This window comes from Trachemys scripta, chromosome 1 (genome assembly GCF_013100865.1).
Source record: "Trachemys scripta elegans isolate TJP31775 chromosome 1, CAS_Tse_1.0, whole genome shotgun sequence".
In the NCBI taxonomy this organism is placed as follows: Eukaryota; Metazoa; Chordata; order Testudines; family Emydidae; genus Trachemys; species Trachemys scripta.
The window spans coordinates 211,658,847-211,678,704 of record NC_048298.1 but is presented as its reverse complement, the minus strand read 5'-3'; the positions used below and the strand labels follow the sequence as shown (position 1 = coordinate 211,678,704).

The 19,858-nt window shown below is 43.8% G+C and overlaps 1 protein-coding gene across 2 annotated transcripts in view; it reads left to right on the top strand.

Moving 5' to 3' along the window:
• Positions 1 to 2,692: 2,692 nt before the first annotated feature.
• The window catches only part of NHS (NHS actin remodeling regulator), a 350,126-nt gene continuing 332,960 nt past the window's right edge, over positions 2,693 to 19,858 (top strand). For both annotated transcript variants that reach the window (XM_034756068.1, XM_034756059.1), the window contains exon 1: positions 2,693 to 3,371. In XM_034756068.1, the coding sequence (XP_034611959.1) occupies positions 2,984 to 3,371 (388 nt within the window). In that variant the 5' untranslated portion in view covers positions 2,693 to 2,983. The remainder of the gene's footprint in view (positions 3,372 to 19,858) is intronic.

Here is a 19,858-nt window from a genome sequence, read left to right as displayed (position 1 = left end):
TGGGAAGCACATAGTATTAGAAAAGGCCCTAGAAAAAAATGTGGTATCAATAGATACTGCCCCTCTTTAAGAATTTCACTTGTGTGCATTTACTTCCACACACAAGAGGGTGTGGGGGCTAGGTACCCTTCCAACATGAGTTGTGTTACCAGGCCCAGGTTAGCTGGAAGGGTGGGTAAATGCACTAGGGAGCCATTTATCCCATGGCTGAGGAAGGGGAAGGTAGAGAAGGAGCAAGATCTGGCTACCTGCAGCAAAGAAGAGACGGTTGAGGCGAACAGTATGAACATGCCTGCATGGCCCTTGCAAGGGGAGAAAGAGAGTCTTGAGCTGCATGAAGCATAGCTAAGGGTGAAGAGCTGGGATAAGGCTGAGCAGGCAGGATACGCAGCAGCAGCTGTGGGGTAAAACCGAAAAAAACATGCTTTTGCCTCTTTTATAGGTGGCCTAATCCAGCGGTTTATCTTGCTGCTTGACAGAGGCACTGGGAATGACCAGTAGCAGCCTCCCTTACAGGGAGCTCATCACTGATTAGTGAATGTTTCAATGCTATCTGGGGATTGGTTTGGTCCCTAGGGCTCTGTTCTTACAATGCAGCACTAGCTTTGTTGGCTGGTGCTCTGTACGGTTTAGAATTCCCCTCGTGTATAAATCACAACTGAAAATATTAACATATTTTGTAGTGGGTTATAAATAATTCTGTGCAGTGAATGAGGCAGGGCTCCTGTAGAAAAAATAGCATGTGATCATGTAATTAAAGACTGTCATAATATATATACACATGGGGGCCAAATTAAGGTTACACAGGCAACCTTAACTGGGAAATTTAACTTTTTAGTGCTTGACTTTGCAACCTTCATGTTTTTTTAGTGGTCACAGGGTGATTGGCCCCTTTTTTAAGGGGGAACAGAGGTCCAGTGCACCTTTGACTCATCAGCCACCTCCAACTTTGGTTTAAGAGAAGGCACCAGGGCCATATAAAAAGGGAGAGAGGAAAAGAGCAGGTCAGAGCTGCTTGAGGATGAAAGGAGAGACTTAGAGACTGGCCCTTTTTATTAATCAAGTGCAGCTGTGGGTGGGGAACTGACATTCCCTGGAAAGACCTGGACTGTCAATAAGGAAGGGGGCATTGTGGCTGTGAGAGCTGGAGTGCCTGTCCCTTTGGAGGTGAGGCAATAGGAACCTGAGGGGGAGGAAAGGCCTGCAGAGAAAAAGCCCCGGGAGGTGAAGCTCAGCTGAGAGAGCAAGAAAGAATCCTTCAAAAGTCCCTGAAGCAGGAAGGTGAGGAGAAGGAAACTCCCCTGAGCATAGGTACTGGAACTAGGGGATCAGGTGGTGCTGCTGCACCCCCTGGCTTGAAGTGGTATCCATTATATACAGGATTTACAGTTTGGTTCAATGGCTCTCAGCACCCCCACTATACAAATTGTTCCAGTGCCCCTGCCCCTGAGATGCCCCAGAGTGAGCCAAGGAATGGGGTTTGTGGGGTTCTTTTTGCCTCTGTCTGGAAAACTGGAAAGATTCTGAGTGTGGCAGTGGGTCCTTCGTGGGCTGGGCCAAGCCAGCACCTGACAGTTGTGTGGTGTCACTGTAAAATATAGATTAGCAATATCTTTCCATGCTACTCGTAGATGTTACATTTGGTGATTACATTTGGCTTTCAGAACATCACACTCCAAAATAGAATGTCTTTTGTCAGAAACAATATCTCTTGTTTAACAGACTGAAAATTAGCTTTTCCAGGGGCTCTGCTTTTTCTGCTTCTGCAGTGAGTAGTTCATATTTGAGTTTGGAGAATGTAAGTTCATATTCTGACACACCCGCTTGTATCTTAACCCTTCTGCAACACCCCCATCTCTTGAAAAGGAGCAAAGATTTGCTAGGTAATTCTCTTGGGTGGAGGGGGGAAAAGACCTGACATTTGTTTTTCTTCATATGAGTATTTCACTAGTGCTCACACTGCAGCAGAAATGTGCTGGTCTAGGAGAGGGGAGTAAACTTGTCATTTTATCAGAGTATATTATTATTACTACTGTGGTAGCCCCCAAAGTCCCAGCCAGGATTAGAGCCTGCAGGGGCTGGGCACTGTACAGGCAGATGCGGTCCATACCCCTAAGGCTTTACAATGCAGGGGCCTGATTATGCAACGAGCTCTGCCCTGACCTAGGTTACACCTGCAGCAGCTGAAAGATACATTAATCCACTCTAACTTTCCTTACCACACTCACTAAAAAACATCTCTCTAGTCAGTGTCAGGTCCATTTTTAAAGGGGCCCCAGCAACAAAGGACACGCCAGAGGGTTTTATTTTTCCGTTGTGCCTCCCTCACACACACTCCTGCCTTTCTGCCTTGGGAGACTTCAGGAGCTTTCCTTCCCCCTCCCCGCACACATCTTCAAACGGATGTTTTCCGACCTGCTGCCAAGCTGGAAATCGGTCCCAGCCCGGCCTCCCCCCCGCTAGTAAAAATCCCCTTCCCCTGGAGGCATTGGCCGCGCTCCCGCCTGCCCCCAGCCTGGGGCGCCTGCAGTGACTCCCTGTGGTGGAGAGGGGCGATGTCAGTCTCTCCTCCACCTCGCCCCTCCCGCCTCCTCCCCCAGGCTTTCGGCCGATTCCGCTCTCCGGGTTTTCCGCCCGTCCTGTTGCAATCCCCCACCTCTCGGAGCGGCCAGCGCCGTGTGCGAGCGAGGCGGGGAGCTCACCGCCAGGGCAGCTGATGCTCAGAGGAGCGGAGAGCGGGGCTGGGCGCCGGTGACTTCCCCCAGCTGAGGGAGCCGCTCGCAGGCAGGGGACGCCGCCCGTGGCGCGCACCATGGGGGACGCCTGGCCGGCCGGTGCCGGCTGTTAGCAAGTGAAAGCGGACTCGGGAGAGCGCAGCAGCCCGGCGTGCGGGGCTCGCTGGGCGGCGGGGGCTGGGGAGGGCAGAGCGCTGCCGCGATCCGCGCGTGTGTGTGTGGCTGGCCGGCGAGCCCCGGGAGCGGCGATGCCCTTCGCCAAGCGGATCGTGGAGCCCCAGTGGCTGTGCCGGCAGCAGCCGGCCGCCTCGCTGCTGGAGGAGAGTTTGGGCTGCCCCGAGCCCCGGGACCAGCCGCACCCGCAGCCCGAGCCCGAGGAGGCTGCCGCCGTGGTGCCCGCGGAGGGGAAGGAGGCTGCGGCGGTGCTGACGATGCTGGATCTCTGCTCGGTCAGTAACGGGGCCCTGGCCCGGATCCTCCGGCAGCTGTCCGACGTGGCCCGGCACGCCTGCACCCTCTTCCAGGAGATCGAGACGGAGCTGCAGCTGGCCCAGCGCAGGGTGCGGGCGCTGCACGGCAAGATCAGCGGTGTGCAAGGGGTGCTGCGCAGCCTGGACCCCAAGCAGGAGGCAGTGCGTGAGTAGCCAGCCGCGCCTCGCCCCCCCCCCCCGGGGGGCGCTAAGCCTTGTGTGTGGGGGGCTCTGTGGGTGTGTGATCGCCTGGAAGTGAAGCCGGGGGCAGCCGGAGGAGATGGGCTCTGTCCGGGGCGCCTAGAAGGGGGAGAGGGTTTGGGCGAGAAAAGTTGGTGCTTTAACAAATGAAACCAGGACGGACTTGCTGAGCTGTGAAGCTGAATGAATCGGTGGGGTGCGGGGGGCGCACGCATTTCCTAGACCCTCATCCCAGCTTCGCCCTGCTCCTCCTGGCTGCATCGCCGCCCGGAAAGAAACCAGCCGCTTTGCGAAATGGCCCGAAGTCCCTACCCCAGTCTAGGGGCAGAGGCGACGGGTATTTGCAGGCTGGATCTGCTGGGGGGTGGGGTGGGGGGACGGCAGGTGACCTGGCTGTAAAGTTTGGAGGTTCTGAAATGGACCGCTGATTTCAAGGGCGAGAGCATCTGTTTGGCTCGGGAGCGCGGTTGCCTGTTCAACCTGGTGGGTGGTATGGGATGATCTACCAATCGCCTCCTCACCCATCCTAGCCCTGGGCTCGCCGTCCCCGCCTCGCTCAGGAGTAGCTGCCTAGAATAAATGAGACCCGGCCGCTTGCGGTGCTGCCAGGCATTGACTGTGTGACTGCAAGCACCAGCTGGAGTTGGGTTACGCTTCTCTTGAATTCCTCATGATGAGTAAATACCTGTTCAAGGGGCTGGAAGGTGTGTGGCAAAAAGAGGGGGCCGGGGCGGGGGAAAGAGCCTTGCTTTTAGCGCTGCGGGGATGAAAATGCGTGAATTCGTCAGGCTTGTACTTTCCCCAGCGTTCAGGTCAGGCAGACTCACTTGATTTGCTGATATTGATCAGTGTCAAAGAGACAGCTCCCCAACCAAGTTGTTTCCGAGTGAATTTATAAACAAACCAATGCGGATCAGTATGTTCCTGGGCGCAGTGTGTGCAACCAGACCATTTCAATAACAAGAAAGATGATGTCAGTGGTTTCTGGCTTACATAAGAAGCTTCCTGACTAGGATTTCTGGGACTGCATAGTCAACAGCGAAGGATTTGACAGGGGATGTTGCGAAGGCCAAAACGATAACTGGGTTCAAAACAGAATTAGATAAGTTAATGGAGGATAGGTCCATCAATGGCTATTAGCCAAGATGGTCAGGGATGCAGTCCCATGTTCTGGGTTCCCTGAACCTCTGACTGCCACATGGTGGGACTGGACCACAGAGCATGGATCACTTGATAATTGCCCTGTTTTGTTCATTCCGTCTGAAGCATCTGGTACTGACCACTGTCAGAAGACAGGATACTGGGCTAGATGGATGATTGGTCTGACCCAGTATGGCTGTTCTTATGACAGAGGAGATAATGCAGGATTTATACAAAGATGCCCAGGGGATTTTTTTCCAGGAATTTCTGATACTTTTCCAACCCCAACCTTCATTTATCCCCTCCCCCCGCCAGTGAAAATTTCCCTTATCCTTAAGAATATTCCTGACATCCTGCTTAAAATTCTAAGCCCTTAAGTAGAAATAATAAAAATGATAAATGTGGGCAGTTTTCAGGGCCATGAAGTCATGAAGTTTGAGGAGTGACTTTTGTTTTGAAGAGCAACCCTGAGGAATCCTGAAAAAAATTAGATCTGTTGTGGTCAAGGCAATATTATACTGTTGTTATTAGCAATGAGTGCTTTAATCCTGCTTCCTCTCCAGTCAAAAGCAGTGATAGGCTCTGTACTTCTAACAGCTGTTAATATCTTCAGAATGTGGCTTACGTTAACAACGATTGAATATAACCATTTCAGACTCTTAGTGATGCGTACATTTCCCAAATATGTGTGAATATGTATTTTTCTTAGGTAAGATTTCTGTCTTAAACTCTGAACTAACACAGTAAAATACATTGAGTGCTTTTCTTCTCTTGCTATCTGTATAAGAGCACTTCTCAGCGAGAAACACGGGGATAGATTTTGCTCTGTTATTCCAGTATGAATCCAGAGCAGCTGCACCAAGTTCAGTGAAGTTACTCCAGTTTATATGGGCTAAATGAGTCTGAAATATTGTCAGTCTTTAAAAAAGATATTTGGAAATGAACATGACATTTTAAAATTCGTTGTCTGATTGTTCCTCTCTCTCACTCCTGTGTAAAGTTGGAATTAGCCCCCTTTTGAATCAATGAACTTTTTGCAGTGATGGTGAACAGAAGCCTGCCATAGGTGTTCAAAACAGATATTTAGGATGAGATGCTCAGCTACAAAGCCCTGGCTGGGATGATTTAGTTGGGAATTGGTCCTGCTTTGAGCAGTGGGTTGGACTAGATGACCTCTTGAGGTCCCTTCCAACCCTGATATTCTATGATTCTATGCTCCAGCTGGAGTAAATCAGCGTAGCACCATACTGACTTCAGTGGATTTATGCTGCTATACACCAGCTGAGGATCTGGCCCATGATGTTGAGAGAAGGTTTTCCGTTTCACAGTGAGTACTAATGTATAACTGGGGTGGTTTTTTTGCTTTGATTAGAAATGTGTGGTGTGAAAGAGGATTGTGTAATGAAAGGAGGGGACCAAGTGCGGAAACTAAACCTCTTTGGGCCACATTCTGCTCTCATTTATACCAGTATAAACTCACAGTAACTACATTGAGATCAGAGGAATTACTCTAGATTTGTAGTAGTTTGAGAGCCGGATCTAGCCCTGTCAGGGTTTTTTTCCCCCTCTCTTCCCTCCCCCATGGATTGCATTTATGCAGTTTGTATGCAAATTACAGTATGACACACTGATGTTACATTAGTGTAACTCCATGACCTTCATTAGAGTGTCTGGATTTACCCAAGTGTTGATAAAAAGCAGAATGTGACTTTTTACCCACATTTTAATAGTGCTAGGAGCGAAATGTTTAGCTTTTTTGGAGGGGAAAGACTTTGCTGATTCTCTCTCCTCACTTCCCCATTCATACACACCCACACCTGGATAGTGAAGCTGTAGAGATCCCCTGGATGACTAGATCATGTGAATGCTTTTCTGGAGGATCCCAGGGACAATGTCCTTACTTCTCATATGTATATACTGTGTCACCATCGACACAGCTACTCATACCTACGTCCCACCTCTCCATATTCATGTACTAGTACCACATATCTTCCCTCCACTCCCCCTGTATATCCTGTATGGTTCATAGACTAATTCACATTACACATTAAAGACACATCCCATCCTACAGTGCATGAAGATAGCACGTCCAGTTTTTCCATCCACAGACCCTTCCTCATTCATTAGTACTATAGGCAATAAGCAATTGGTTTTTAAACATGGTGGACCAAACTCATCCTTGATATTATTTCACTCAACTCAATGGATGAATTTGGCCCAAGGTTGAATTTGGCCCAGTACTTTTAGTATATCAGGGTGTTGGCCATATTTGCTGAGATGCTGTGCAATATGGTATTAGAATCGCAGATCAAGTACACTTTTAAAAGACTGTTATGTTTAAAAGTATTAGTCTGTCTTGCTACTGTACAAACACTTGGTGTAATAACACCGCTAATCGCAGCACAATGATTTGAGAATAATACTGTCCTATTATTAGGCTGCTGGCAGAGGTGTTCAAAACATTGAGCAGTGAAGTTTCAGGACCTTTTTCTCTCTTTCCTAATGGACCAGCCAGATTTCATTATGAAGACCTCTAGATAATGGGCCAAATCCATCTCTGGAGTATTCCTATTGAAGTCAATAACTATATCAGGTAGTCATTTGACCCAATATATTGACAAATCAGGTTACCACTGTTGAGGAATCAAAAAGATGAATGGTGCTGTAAAGGGAAAAGTCTCTTAAAACTAGTGTATAATAGCACTGTATATAAGTATTACAGAAAGAAACATTTTTAAACTTGAAGATTTATACATTCTTGTCATAAAATATTTGACTAGGGATCGAAAGACACAGCAGAAAATTTCAAGGACTATATTAGAAGTGACATTTTGTTGGCTTTTATAATAATGCATATCCCCAGTTCTGCAATCTTCTTTGGGCCTTAACTTCTTTGTCTCAGGGTCATTGTTATCTGACTAATAAAGACCTCAGGATTGTTGGGATTTTTTTGTTTTTAAATTTAGCTTGAGCTTTTTTGCTTTGCAGCTGCAATTTTCCTCTCACTTCTGCTTAGAAATGGGGATTGGGAAATTTACCAAGGACCTGTTAGCTAGAGGAATAAACTAGAAATGATGCCCTTCTGCCAACCTCTAGGTTCAAGGGAAAGATTGTCCCTTTCTCCCCACCCCAACCCTAAACACCCCCACTTCACTACTAGGATTCCTATCATAGTCCAGTTCCTGGATCCTGGTTAACTTTCCATCTTTCATGTATGTCTCTGGTTAATAGGGGTCTAAGAAGTTTGAATCCTATCCCACCCTACTGGTGGAAGACAGGAAAGAGCTTTCTCTTTTCCTTCCCTGCCATTCCAAAGTTGGCTATTCTCTACCCTTCTGTCGCTCTCAATTTTTTTTGTCCTACTGCACCAAAAATTGCTGCTGCTGCTGCTAGAGTTTTCCAAAACAAAAGCAAGGTGATAGTGACACAGTTCCTGACAGTCTTCTTATTGCCTACAGCTTTCTGAATAATAGCAATGAAACTCCTGAGAATCTTATTAGTTTTACTGTGTTGTTTATTGAGAAAGCTGTGAGCATCAGTAGAAGCACAAGATCTGTCTGCAGATTCAGGAAAGCAGCAAGGCATCTGTTCATATCTGGAAAAGTTACTTCATAATCACAAGGGCTACAGATGTAACACTTTTTAAAGGAAAGCTTCAATTTTGCAGAAATTGATGATGTAGGCCACCCTACTGGCCAGGGAAGGTTTACTAGTAACCAGCGTTGAGTAGGCAGTAGAGTTTTAAAGTCCTGTGATCTCTGAGAATTCTGTAATTGCTGAGTTTTTATTTTTTTAAAAAGCATAAATATTTTATTGAAAATTGAACATCTTTTACAAGTTTAATCTACGAGAGTAGTGCCTCACTTTTTCCTTCTGCATTTTGCTATATAGCCAGGTTCAGTGCTTTAGCTACCAAGGAACAAGGGAACGCCTTGTGTTACTATGCTTTTCACAAGTTCCTAGGAGCAGCTCTAGAGTGCTACAGGAGTTTCTTCACTACTTTGGTATTTTTTCCTTTAAAGGGACAGTATCAAGATAAAAATAATATCTTAAATTCTTTACTGGCAAATTTACTGAGTCATTTCTGACATATGCTTATGCAGTTTATTTATTACATTTAACTTGGCTTGGTCACTGGAAATTGACTGGTTAGTTTCACTTTTGCTTTTTGTCAGTTTCACTCTTTTCCCATGTGTTGGTGGAATGCTGCTGAGTATGGGTTTCCAGCACTGCAATGATATGTTTAATCCACAATGATAATCTGCATGCTCCTTCCCCCACAACACCACCATTGTTTTTTTTACAATACCTTTTATTTAGATCTGAAGTGAAGATGATGATAGTGTCTCCTCATTTTATTATGTTGAAGTCCCAATTACTGCTGAAATGGAATCTGTAAAGAATCCCCTAAATGAAGTTGTCCTAGAGAGCTTCAGAACTGATATGGTTTGCTTCATCAGAAACCCCAGCCTCTTTAAAATAACTTTGGGTGCATCCTTTTAAACCATTGAAAAAGCAACAAATAATAGCTATATTTTGCCTTTTGTGAGGTTGAGACAAATGAATTTAGTTAGACTGCAACTCCTTTCTGTGCTCTTCCTATTGTGCTGAGGCATGATAGGAGATAACGAATGGATGACCATCCTGTGTCTTGTATTGCTTCCAATACCAGTAGCCACGATAAAGAATAGATTTTCAGCTGTCCTTAATTCTGTACTCCAATGCTTTTCTGAGTTCAAGACAAACCTGAAACATCTGAATGTAGGGTTTTATGTTTTGTTTTTTTGTGCTTTAGGAAAAGCACATTGTTGCAATCTAAGGTATGTGAGGTAGAACAGAGCCTCAATGACTCTCTCTCTCTCTTTTTATTTTATTTAAATCATATGAACTAGAAACTCAGTCTGGGGCCCATAGAAAAACTTGGAAAGAAAAATTGTGCATTGGATGTGATAACCAATGCTTTCAATATAATGTCTTTCTCTCACACTCAAAAACTGTGAATAATAGAGCACAGTTCTTTGTCCTTCTGGAAATGGACAAGATTTCTGTCTCTTTATCAGTTACCTTATTTTTTTAAGTATCAGAGGGGTAGCCGTGCTAGTCTGGATTAGTAAAAAGCAACAGAGTCCTGTGGCACCTTATAGACTAACAGACGTATATGCTCCAATACGTCTGTTAGTCTATAACAGGGGTCAGCAACCTTTCAGAAGGGCTGTGCCGAGTCTTCATTTATTCACTCTAATTTAAGGTTTTGTGTGCCGGTAATACATTTTAACATTTTTAGAAGGTCTCCTTCTATAAGTCTATAATATATAACTAAACTATTATTGTATGTAAAGTAAATAAGGTTTTTAAAATGTGTAAGAAGCTTCATTTAAAATTAAATTAAGATGTAGAGCCCCCCGGACCTGTGGCCAGGACCTGGGTAGTGTGAGCCACTGAAAATCAGCTCGCATGCTGTCTTTGGCATGTGTGCCATAGGTTGCCTACTCCTGGTCTATAAGGTGCCACAGGACTCTTTGTCTTATTTTTTTAGAAGACTTTTCTCTATGGCATTCTTGAGTGCAGTTCTTCAATTAATGCAACATGATCCAACATTATGTATTTCAGTTGATTTCTCTTGTGGTGTGGGAAAGCAGGAGAGTTCCCCCCACTGCTTTGCTTTTTATAGGATTGGAGGGCTGATGTCAAATGAGCGGGGACTGTGGGATTTGGAGAACTGAAATGTTGGTTTGCCTGTTTGTTTTTTGCTAGCGTTGGAACAATTAAAAAATGGAAGAGGAAAACCACGGGGTAAGAGTTTCCGTGCCTTACAATAACATTAGACTGCACACAGTCATTCAAAAAGAAAAGTAATTGTCTTTGTTTACAAACTAATGATGCAACTTAGTTTCTGAAATAGAGAAAAATATGTAGAGTCAGGTGGAAGGTTTTTTAAATCTATTTTAAGCAATGGGTAGAAACTAATACCAAGGGCTCTTACAAAAGCACGTCTGCCGTGATCTTATGCTTTGGAATCTGGGGTTGCCACCTTGACTCACATTGTGTCATATATAACCATCTGTCCTTTTTAAAATAAAACAAAGGAATAAAATTTAAGCCCCATTGAAGTCAATGGAAAAACTCCCATTGACTTCAATGGTGCTAGGATTTTACCCAAACACTTTACCGGTGAAAATTCAATAACTCCTAAATAGCAGAGGAATATGGCTGTTTTGGGGTCTTATTGCTAATTGAAGAGCCCTTCTGATGAGAGAGACTGATATATATTAAAAATATTAGGAGCTGGATTCTCATCTCATGCCAGTCATACACCTGGGTAACTCTGTAGACTTTAGTGGAATTAATGGAGCTACTCCTGACTTACACTGTTGTGAAAGGAGAACAGGCCCTATATGTTAATTAGAGATATTGAATGAGGGTCTCAGCTGGTATAAACAGGATAACTCCATTAAGGTCAGTGATGTGACACACATGTAAAACTGGTGTGAGGGGACTTAAATGTATATGTGATTTTATTGAATGAGGATCTGGCTTGATAACTTGAGTATATGTTTTCATACAGCCTGTAGCTGGTGTCTATTTGAGAATCTTTATAGTTTAATAATGTGGGTAAAACTCTGTGGTCTTTGTGTGTCCTTTTAACATCTTGCTCTTGGTTCTACCTCCTTTCCCCCTTCTGGTGTGATTTATTTATAAAATAGATTGTCTGGGAGCTGGGAAGTGAAGGTAAAAGAGACTGTGGTTACTTAAATTCTTTGTGATGGAGATCATGTGGGAGAGTCAATTAGCTATCTGTTTCCACACATGAAAGATGGGACTTTGATTTCTGGGGGAGGGAAGGGGAAGAGCCTGGAGTGTATCCAAAACCTGTTGACTAGTTCTGAAATGTCCTTGAACTGAGGGAAGGAATTATTGGAAGCAAACATTAATATAAAATATAACGATGCCCCTCAAACACTGTTCTGGCTCAACAAAATCTGATTCTTTGTTTGTTTGTTTTGTGTGTGTGGACATTTCTTGCATAGATTTGCCTATTTTGTGATTTTTATATTGTAAGGATCAGATTATGGCTGGCCTTGCATAGATATGCAAGGATGGGGAGAAGACACAAGAAACTATTCTTTACCATGCTCCCCCGTGTATGAACCAGCCAAAGCTGCTGCCCTGAGTGCAAGGACCAGGAAAGATGTTTTTTTCTGAGTGTTGCTGCTGCTAAAGTGGGGCCTTGCTCCTTCCCTCCAAGCTGGCCAGCAAAATGGAGAGTGCAGCTTGTTTCAAAGGCACTGCAGGCTCTGCTCTGGCATAGCTTTCTCCAGCACCCCTGGAAATACTGTACCTGAGACAAGCAGAGATCCCCAGAATTCCCACGTATGCAGAGCTTCTCCAGCCCCACCCTCACCCAGTCCGGCTTGTGGTTTAGCAGCCAAACAGCACCAACCTAGCCCTAGTTATTTACTTGCTAGAACAAAGATAACGTGAATGCGTTCTCCAGGAGAGTTTCCTTTTAATTGTTTGCTCAGTGCAGGTCACAGCGCTCACCTGATAGACAGCTTTGAATGGTGCAAATGCGGTGAAGTGGAGCGACTCAGTTGATGGGAATCTATTAAAAGCAGAATGTTAACGTTTTGTCAGTCGCCATCTCGTATGCTGGGATACATAAGAGTAATTCACCTCATGGCTATGCTGCTATCTCCTTATTGTACATTAGGTAATGTTACTCCACAGTTCATTAGGGCCGGCTGAAGGTGTGAAGGAGTCTCTAAGTGAAAGTTGCTGTGGGCGCATCGGTGCCCACTTGCTGCCCTCCATGCACAATCATTGTGCAGTGAGGGTAACGAGCTGCTTTGTACCTGGAGAAGGCTGTTCTACCATACGTCCGCCCCTTTTAAAGGTAAGACTGGACGTGGGAGAACCAGGTGAGGAGGAAAAAGACCTTTACAGAGATGAGATAGATTAAGAAATCTGTGAATTAAATGCAAATGCTCCCCCAAATGAGGATGATTCTTCAACTGCATTGGGGAATTCCTTCATTCTTCAAATATTCTTTACTACTTTGGGGGCTCCAGTGCTGATAGATCCAGGGCATGGTCCCCATCTGTTATCCCACCCCCTGCAGTCCTGGCACCGACCCTGTCAAAGACTCTCTCTATCTTTTCCATAATTTGAAGGATTACCACTTCATGGTGCCCATTGATCTTTAATGGCAATGTTTTGGTGTCTGAAGTGGAGGAAATATGATCAGCTTGCGAGAATATTTTTGACAGCAGAAGTGCACAGTTGTGGGGGTCTTCTGAGTCAGAGGGCTGGGCTTTTCATAAACCTGTGTTTCAGATCACTTGCAATCTCCATGTAATTGGAGTTTGACACCAGAAGCTCTATTGGAGCGACTTCAGCGATTAGCCTGGGAAGAGGGGAACTTTTTCTGGGTTACTGAGTGTGTTTTGGGGGCAGAGCGGGAATTTCTTTCCTTCTTTTGATGTATTAGCATCAAAAGAGTCTTAGCTTCATTCCTAATTGCTTCTAGATTTTTAATTTATATACCAGTATGTAAGTAACTGCATGAAGAGATAGCCGTTCAAAAAGGCACGGTTTATAGCATGATTAAAATAAGATAGCATCCAGTGTATACTGCTGTAGTTGAAATATCTCCCCCGAAGACTTTTAGTTTACGTTCTCATTATAACTAACCGCTTCTAATGCACTGCCTGTTTTAACAACTGGCATGTTTTTAGGATGGATGTTATGGCAGATATACTCCCACCATATTTTAACTTGAGACTTTAAACTGTTGTATCTGTGTATTTGACAATTCTTTTTATACATCTCAGATTCCTCTCCTTTCCCTCGCTCTTTTTCCCCTAAACTTCCTTTTTTTAAAGAGGTGTGGAGGAAAGCAGGAGGGAATTGAAATCTCATGAAGAAGCTGGTATAATTACATTAGGAGTTGTGTACTTGGAACTCTGCTATAGTCAATGAACACTGCATGAATCTGCAACGTATTTCTCAGCACAAGGTGACGCTTTATTTTTTATATATATAGGATCACTGTAATTCTTACAAAGCCACTTAGGTTTCCTTTTTGCTTTCAATTGGAGGGATAGTTGGACTTTGAACTGTAGCCATTCAGAGTATGGCACTGAGAAAGTGCTGAGAAGCTGTCCTGTTAACATGTGCATGTGATTAAGACCAATGAGCATGGGGTTGTGTGTTGTACTAAAAATAGTCATAACTTGTCAATTCTTTCCACTTCCCTCCATAAAGTTTATTGTTTAGAAGTAGCTTTAAATTGGGAGCTCAATCCTGCAGCATGTAGATCTGTAACTTTCAGTAATTTCAAGATCAGCCTATTGCTATACCAAGAAGGAAACAGATGGACTGTTTTAGCCAACTGCTTTGTACGCTCAGAGCTTGAGTAGCTTTGAATGCAAAAACATGGTCTTTCTGCAGGGATCACCATTTTATTTATTTGTATTTTGTGTCTTCTGATGCTGTAGCGTACAATACCTAATTCGATTGCTGAGTGCTAAAGTTTGTTGATAATAAAAGTGAGGTAGTCAGCAATAAAAAGTAAATCACTGTATTAAAAGTGAGCCTGAGTAGCAACATTTTGTAACCTGATATCCATATTTATCTATTCCCAGCATCTGATAAAATCAGATAACTTGATTTTTTATTTTAAGCAAAAATTGCTGTGGTGTAAATCATAGATGCTCTGTGTGGCTGGGATAGAGATGAAATAGGTAGAGCCCTGCAAATTTGCTGATATCTGTTTTATATCCATGGACCATGTTTGTGGATTGGATGCAGATGCAATTTTGTATCCGCGCGGGGCTCTAGAAATAAGATTGGATCCGAACAGAAGGCAATAATCAGCTTCCCACCTTTTCCCCCAACCCCACTCCTCCCATGGTTATTTATCTGACCCAAAGGAAGGGGAAAGGCAGGTCTCAGCATAAACAGGGTCTCTTCCCTAGTGGACAGTGGTTTCTGGTGAAGTGCTAAGTGCAGCAGAGCAGGCAGAAGATGCACATTAAATCAGTTACTAGACCATGCATAAAGGTTCTGAGAAAAGAGTGCACCTCTCAGGTGAACCACTAGATTCCCAGGGGGACCTGGTACTCCGCATTCATGGAGCTTGCCTTTGAACTCACAAAACTGAGAATAATCCTGAGTTCTTGGTAAATGGATTTTGCTCGATGTTGCAGGAGATGGAATGCACGTGCTCTTCCCCATCTGCCCCATACTACATTGCTTGGCAGCTGCTGTCCCAGCCTCTGGCACAAATGCAGCTCCAATTGGTCACTCTATATCACAGTGTTTGAAGCCATCAGAGATTCCCTTTCTTAGCATGTAGAGGGTGTGGGAGACCTCCTGCATGGTCATTCCACTTGCATATAACCTGTGGAGTTGCTGTGGGAATTCAGGGGCATGGAGAGCTTTGCCCAGGCTCAACAAGCCAAGGGTAAGTTTCACCCATAGGACAGATCATTCTGTCAGCATTGTCTTTTTTTCCATTCTGTCTCACCTCCCAGAATTACTGGGTTTGTTAACTGGTTTCCATCTAAAATCATTTTTTGTCTTCTATGCACTTCCGTTAGGGGCTAGCTTTGGCCCTTCCTACCGCCTTGACTCCCTCCTTCCCTGCATCTTCAGTGCTGCATTTCTCAGGAGACAGAGGCATAACTTCTGCACTGCATCTCTGCCTTAGTGGTAGAGGCAACCCCTCCTCCCCCACCTTACTATGGACAGGAGCGGTGATACTAATTTTTATTAGTGTGGTTTATTCTCCATTGATTATCTTTTAATGTGTTGCTGTCTTGTTCAGGTAATAAACTGCTGAAAACTTCCTAAGGTTTAATTTAAACCAAACCAAGCCTGCTTCTAATGGATGTTGTAAATGGATTATTGTCCTTAGCACATTAAAAGCTTTGTGCGTTAAGTTCCTTCATTTTAAGGGTGCAGTATATCTTATTGCAATGCTCTCCAGTACTCGATCTCATTGCAGGCTTAAACCAAGGAGGGGAAATCAACTAATCTAACAACTTAAATTACAAATCAATTATTTTTGGGGGGCTTCAGCAGTATTCCTAATTTATATTATACTTTGGGTTTGATCCTGCCTTGATGCACCCCTGTACAGACAAACAGTGGGATAATCTGGAGTTTGGATGTAATAACCTGCAGGCTGCTATTTGGATGAAGTGCTCTGCTATAAGCAATGGGGATTGGGCCCAGTAAGTATAAGAGATGCATAACTGTCATATGTGCTCAACTTTCCCCCAAATGTGATGTGATGTGAACCAGAATAGAAAGACGTAGCACCATGCACCAGTTATCTGCATTCTGTCATCTGTACGGACATTAAACAAATACGTATCTTCAACCAAACTTATTGCTGGTGTAAGTCCATTAAATTGAGTTACATTGGCAAAGAATTTGACCCCTCATGTGTAGCTTATTTAGTACACAAGATGGAATAACCAATGCCCTTGAACCTCCTATAGCAGTGTCCTCACTTAGGGAGGTATCTGTCTATATCCTAAATCAACAATCCAGACATAAAATCTAGGATGGGGTATCATGTGGAATTGTGGAAAGGCTCCTTGAGGAAGAATGTTGGGCCCATAAATTAACGAATGGATTACAGTACCTCTGACAGGTGTAATATGGATAATGTTCATTATGTAATAATCCAGGTGTAATTTAATACAAATTATTAATGTACATTAGCAATAATAATTTATCTAACTGTTCCACAGCTCGGTCTTAACCAATTTCCTTTCGGTTATGTTCTAAATGAAATATTGGAGGGAGCTACAAAATGTTGCAACCCTTAGTGATTTTTCTTGGAGCCTAGCCCCTGGGTGACAGTAAACACGACTTGATGGAGGCGTTAGCATAGCAATTACATTATTGTGATGTGAGACATCATGGTACATGTGGTCCTATGGCTCCTTCATCATCTAATTGTCTATTGGACCCTCTTTCCAATTGATAGACTAGACTAATGCAGGGCCACCAGCTCTGTGCGTATGTGTGCACACATACATAATGGGAAAGTATATAAGAAAGAAATTAGTATGGGCAGAGGACATCATGTAAAGGCAAAAGGCTTCAGAACATTGATCATATATATGATCATGTATATAGGGAAGAAGAATTCTTATCATAGCCACACCAGCAACTACTGATGCAAACAAAAAGGCCAAGATACAGAATAAGTTCCACTGTTCAAATAAAGCAAAGATTAATCTCTCTAATTTTTTTAGCTCCACATATTTCATCAAATGGTCAGAGTTTGGTACAATGTTGTGTCTCGGTCAGTCTTTTAAGATAGCTCATTTGCTGTACAATATTTATTTTCTTGTTTTTAAAAAACTAGAACAAGTTTTATAATGAAGCAAGTTATGGACTGACAATGCCAAAGCTTTAGAGTCAATGTGATCCTGTGGATTGATGTGTGGATGCAAACCAACAGTACTTGTATTGTACTGGAAAATTGTGGGGCATAGCCTACTATGTGTGCAAATATGGTGGTATGGCTCATTTCTGGGCAGCGCCTGCAGGCTGATCTGAGGACTGGCATGGTAATAAGTTTCTTTTTGATCTCAGAGCCACAGATAAATCTGTGTGCGTGTTTGAGGAGAGGTGAAGGAGAATATTATGAAATGTAAAGTGAGAAGAGTATCTGCACTTGAATATGCTCAATTATATACTGCAGTTGAGGCTGGCCTAAATATGCTGAGTTGATAGTGATGTTGAGGAATCTCTCCTACTGGATGTAATGGACAATCAGGCTTATTGTGTGGAGACTTGGGGGTAGTGGTTTTGGTTGTGATTGTAGTTTAGATGTGTTAATTTAAGCACCTCTCCATTGAATATATTACCCAAATTATATCGCAGCAACTGACTGAAAAATGAAATAAAGAGCAAGGTAACCTTGACCGTTTAACACCTCACCCAGTGAAATAACAGTACTAGCTACTTTGTGAAATTAATTCTCCAGGGAGAGGGAGAGAAGAACTGTATGCAAACTGACGTAAGTCAATGGCATAATTCTGAGATTCACTGAAGGCAGGTTATATTTATAATTGCAAAAAATATGAGGCTATGCCCTTTAGTTTGTTCCTTTGTAAATAGAGTTGAGCCTTAGGCCAGGTCTACACTTTAGACCTATATCAGTATAACTATGTTGCTCAGGGTGTGAGAAATCCACATCCTTGAGTGACATAGTTATACCTGCCTAACCCTCCGTGTAGACAGTGCTGTGTTGTTGGGAGAACTTCTACCGCTGACATAGCTGCAGTCTCTCGGGGAGGTGGATTAACTACTCCCATTGGCATAGTACCATTTTAACAGTGCAGCTGTGTTGCTGTAGTGCTGTGTGTGAAGACAAGCTCTTAGTCTTGTCATCTGTATATCGATAGATACAGCTACATTCTGGCCTCTTTTGCTACATGCCTGTAGCACGTTCTTTTGTAGCTTCTTGATTTCAGTGGCATAAGCCAGATGGGCAAATGCCTAGGGCTGAATGATGGATTGCATATCACATAAATATCCCAATAGAGCTCATGTGAATCAAGGTTTGGTCAGGATTTCAGGGCATAGGCAGGATGATTCTGCTACCTCAGTCTTTTCTTCAGACCATTTTTATTGGTTTTGAGGATTTAAACTCAAACATACCAAAGAATATCTTCATCTGCAGGCATGAATATCTATCTGCATGTGTGCTACTCATTAATTTTAGTAGGATTTGCATAAAATCTTGTGCAGCAAGATGGGAGCCCTCTCTCGCCTTTAAAATACATAAAGCCATTTCCCTTCTCTTTTCAATATCTTGGCTGTAGATCCAGTTGGGATTCTAGGAGTGGCCAGCCCCTGGCTTTATAAGCCCTGATCCTGCAGTGATCCTGCCTGTGGGGTCCCCTGGAAGTGGAACACAGCATGGTGCTGCCCATGCGGCCTGGTGCTGACCATGCAGCATACACTTCAAGATTGGAACCAAAGATACCAAGTTCTGTCCTGAGAAGACACTTTAGTGCCATTTCTGTAGAAAGTACTTCCCCTTTCTGCTGCGTTACGCTGCTGGTCCTAGGCAGATTGTGTTTGCTGTTATTAATGCAGTTCCTGAGATTTGCAGCTCTTGACCTCTTTCTGTCTGCTGCATCCTTAAAACCCAGTTGCCTTTTTGAGAGGTGGCTGGTTCCAATGAGAATAACTTGTTGGCAGTGCATGATGCCTTCCTTCTGGGCTGTTGATTCTGTGAAAGGATTGTTTCAGGGAGGGGCGGAGGAAGGTGTGTGTGGGAGGAATGGAGTGGGTGATGAAGAGGCTGTGTGGCGGTGAATGGGCTTTTGGTAAAGCATTGATTCTAGAAGCTGTCCTGCAGGCTGTTTAAAAGCACTCCGATGCTGCAGTCTTTTGCCTTGTGCTTTCCAAAGGCCCGATTTGAGGGGTGGTGCTTATCTTTAAGTAGCTGGATCACAAGGAAATCATTGTTCTCTTGGGCGCTGCGTAATTTTGCTTTGAAAGAAAGTTTAGTTGTATGTGCTGGGATAAGGGACACAAAGATTCAGTATAACGTTGGGCTGGGATGCATTGTGTTTGCATCGTATAGGAAAAAATTGCAAATGTTGGGCAAGTTTCATCCCTGGAGTAATTCCATGAACTTCAATAGATTATCCCAGGGAGAAATTTGGCCCAATGCCTCTACTGCTAATGCCAGAGAAGTTCTGATCTGTGGAATCTCACTTTAAATGAGATTCTCTTTATATTGTACATGCTGGCTGTTAGCACTAGATATTATATAGCTAATTAAGGGTGAAAGTCAGCACTTGAGTGATGCATGGCCTTGTACTGGCCCAAGTCCCACTTAAATTTTTCAAATCAAAACTCAAGTGAGACATAAGTACCTAGCCCATATTGCAAGGGGTGAATATCACCCTAACTGCGTAAACGCTGAGTTTGCCATTGTCAAACTCGCATACCAAACAAGCTTTAAAAAGTAGTCACGTTTTCTGATCTGATATAAAATTAGATTGTTCATCTCATCCCATGCGCCCATTGAAGCCTGCCTTATTCTGACACAGCGGCGATGACAGCTGGATTACATTTGGAAACACCATAGTGCTATTTACTAGAGCCTGTTTCATGCCAATGAGCTACAATTATTTATTACAAGAAAATGTGGAAAGCTGCTACCTTTGTGGCCTAAACTGCCACCAGTAAGTGTGACTTTCAATGAAAACTTGGGGCCCAAACCCTACAAGGCACTGGTTGCTTCTCAGGGAATGCTGAGCATATTCAGCT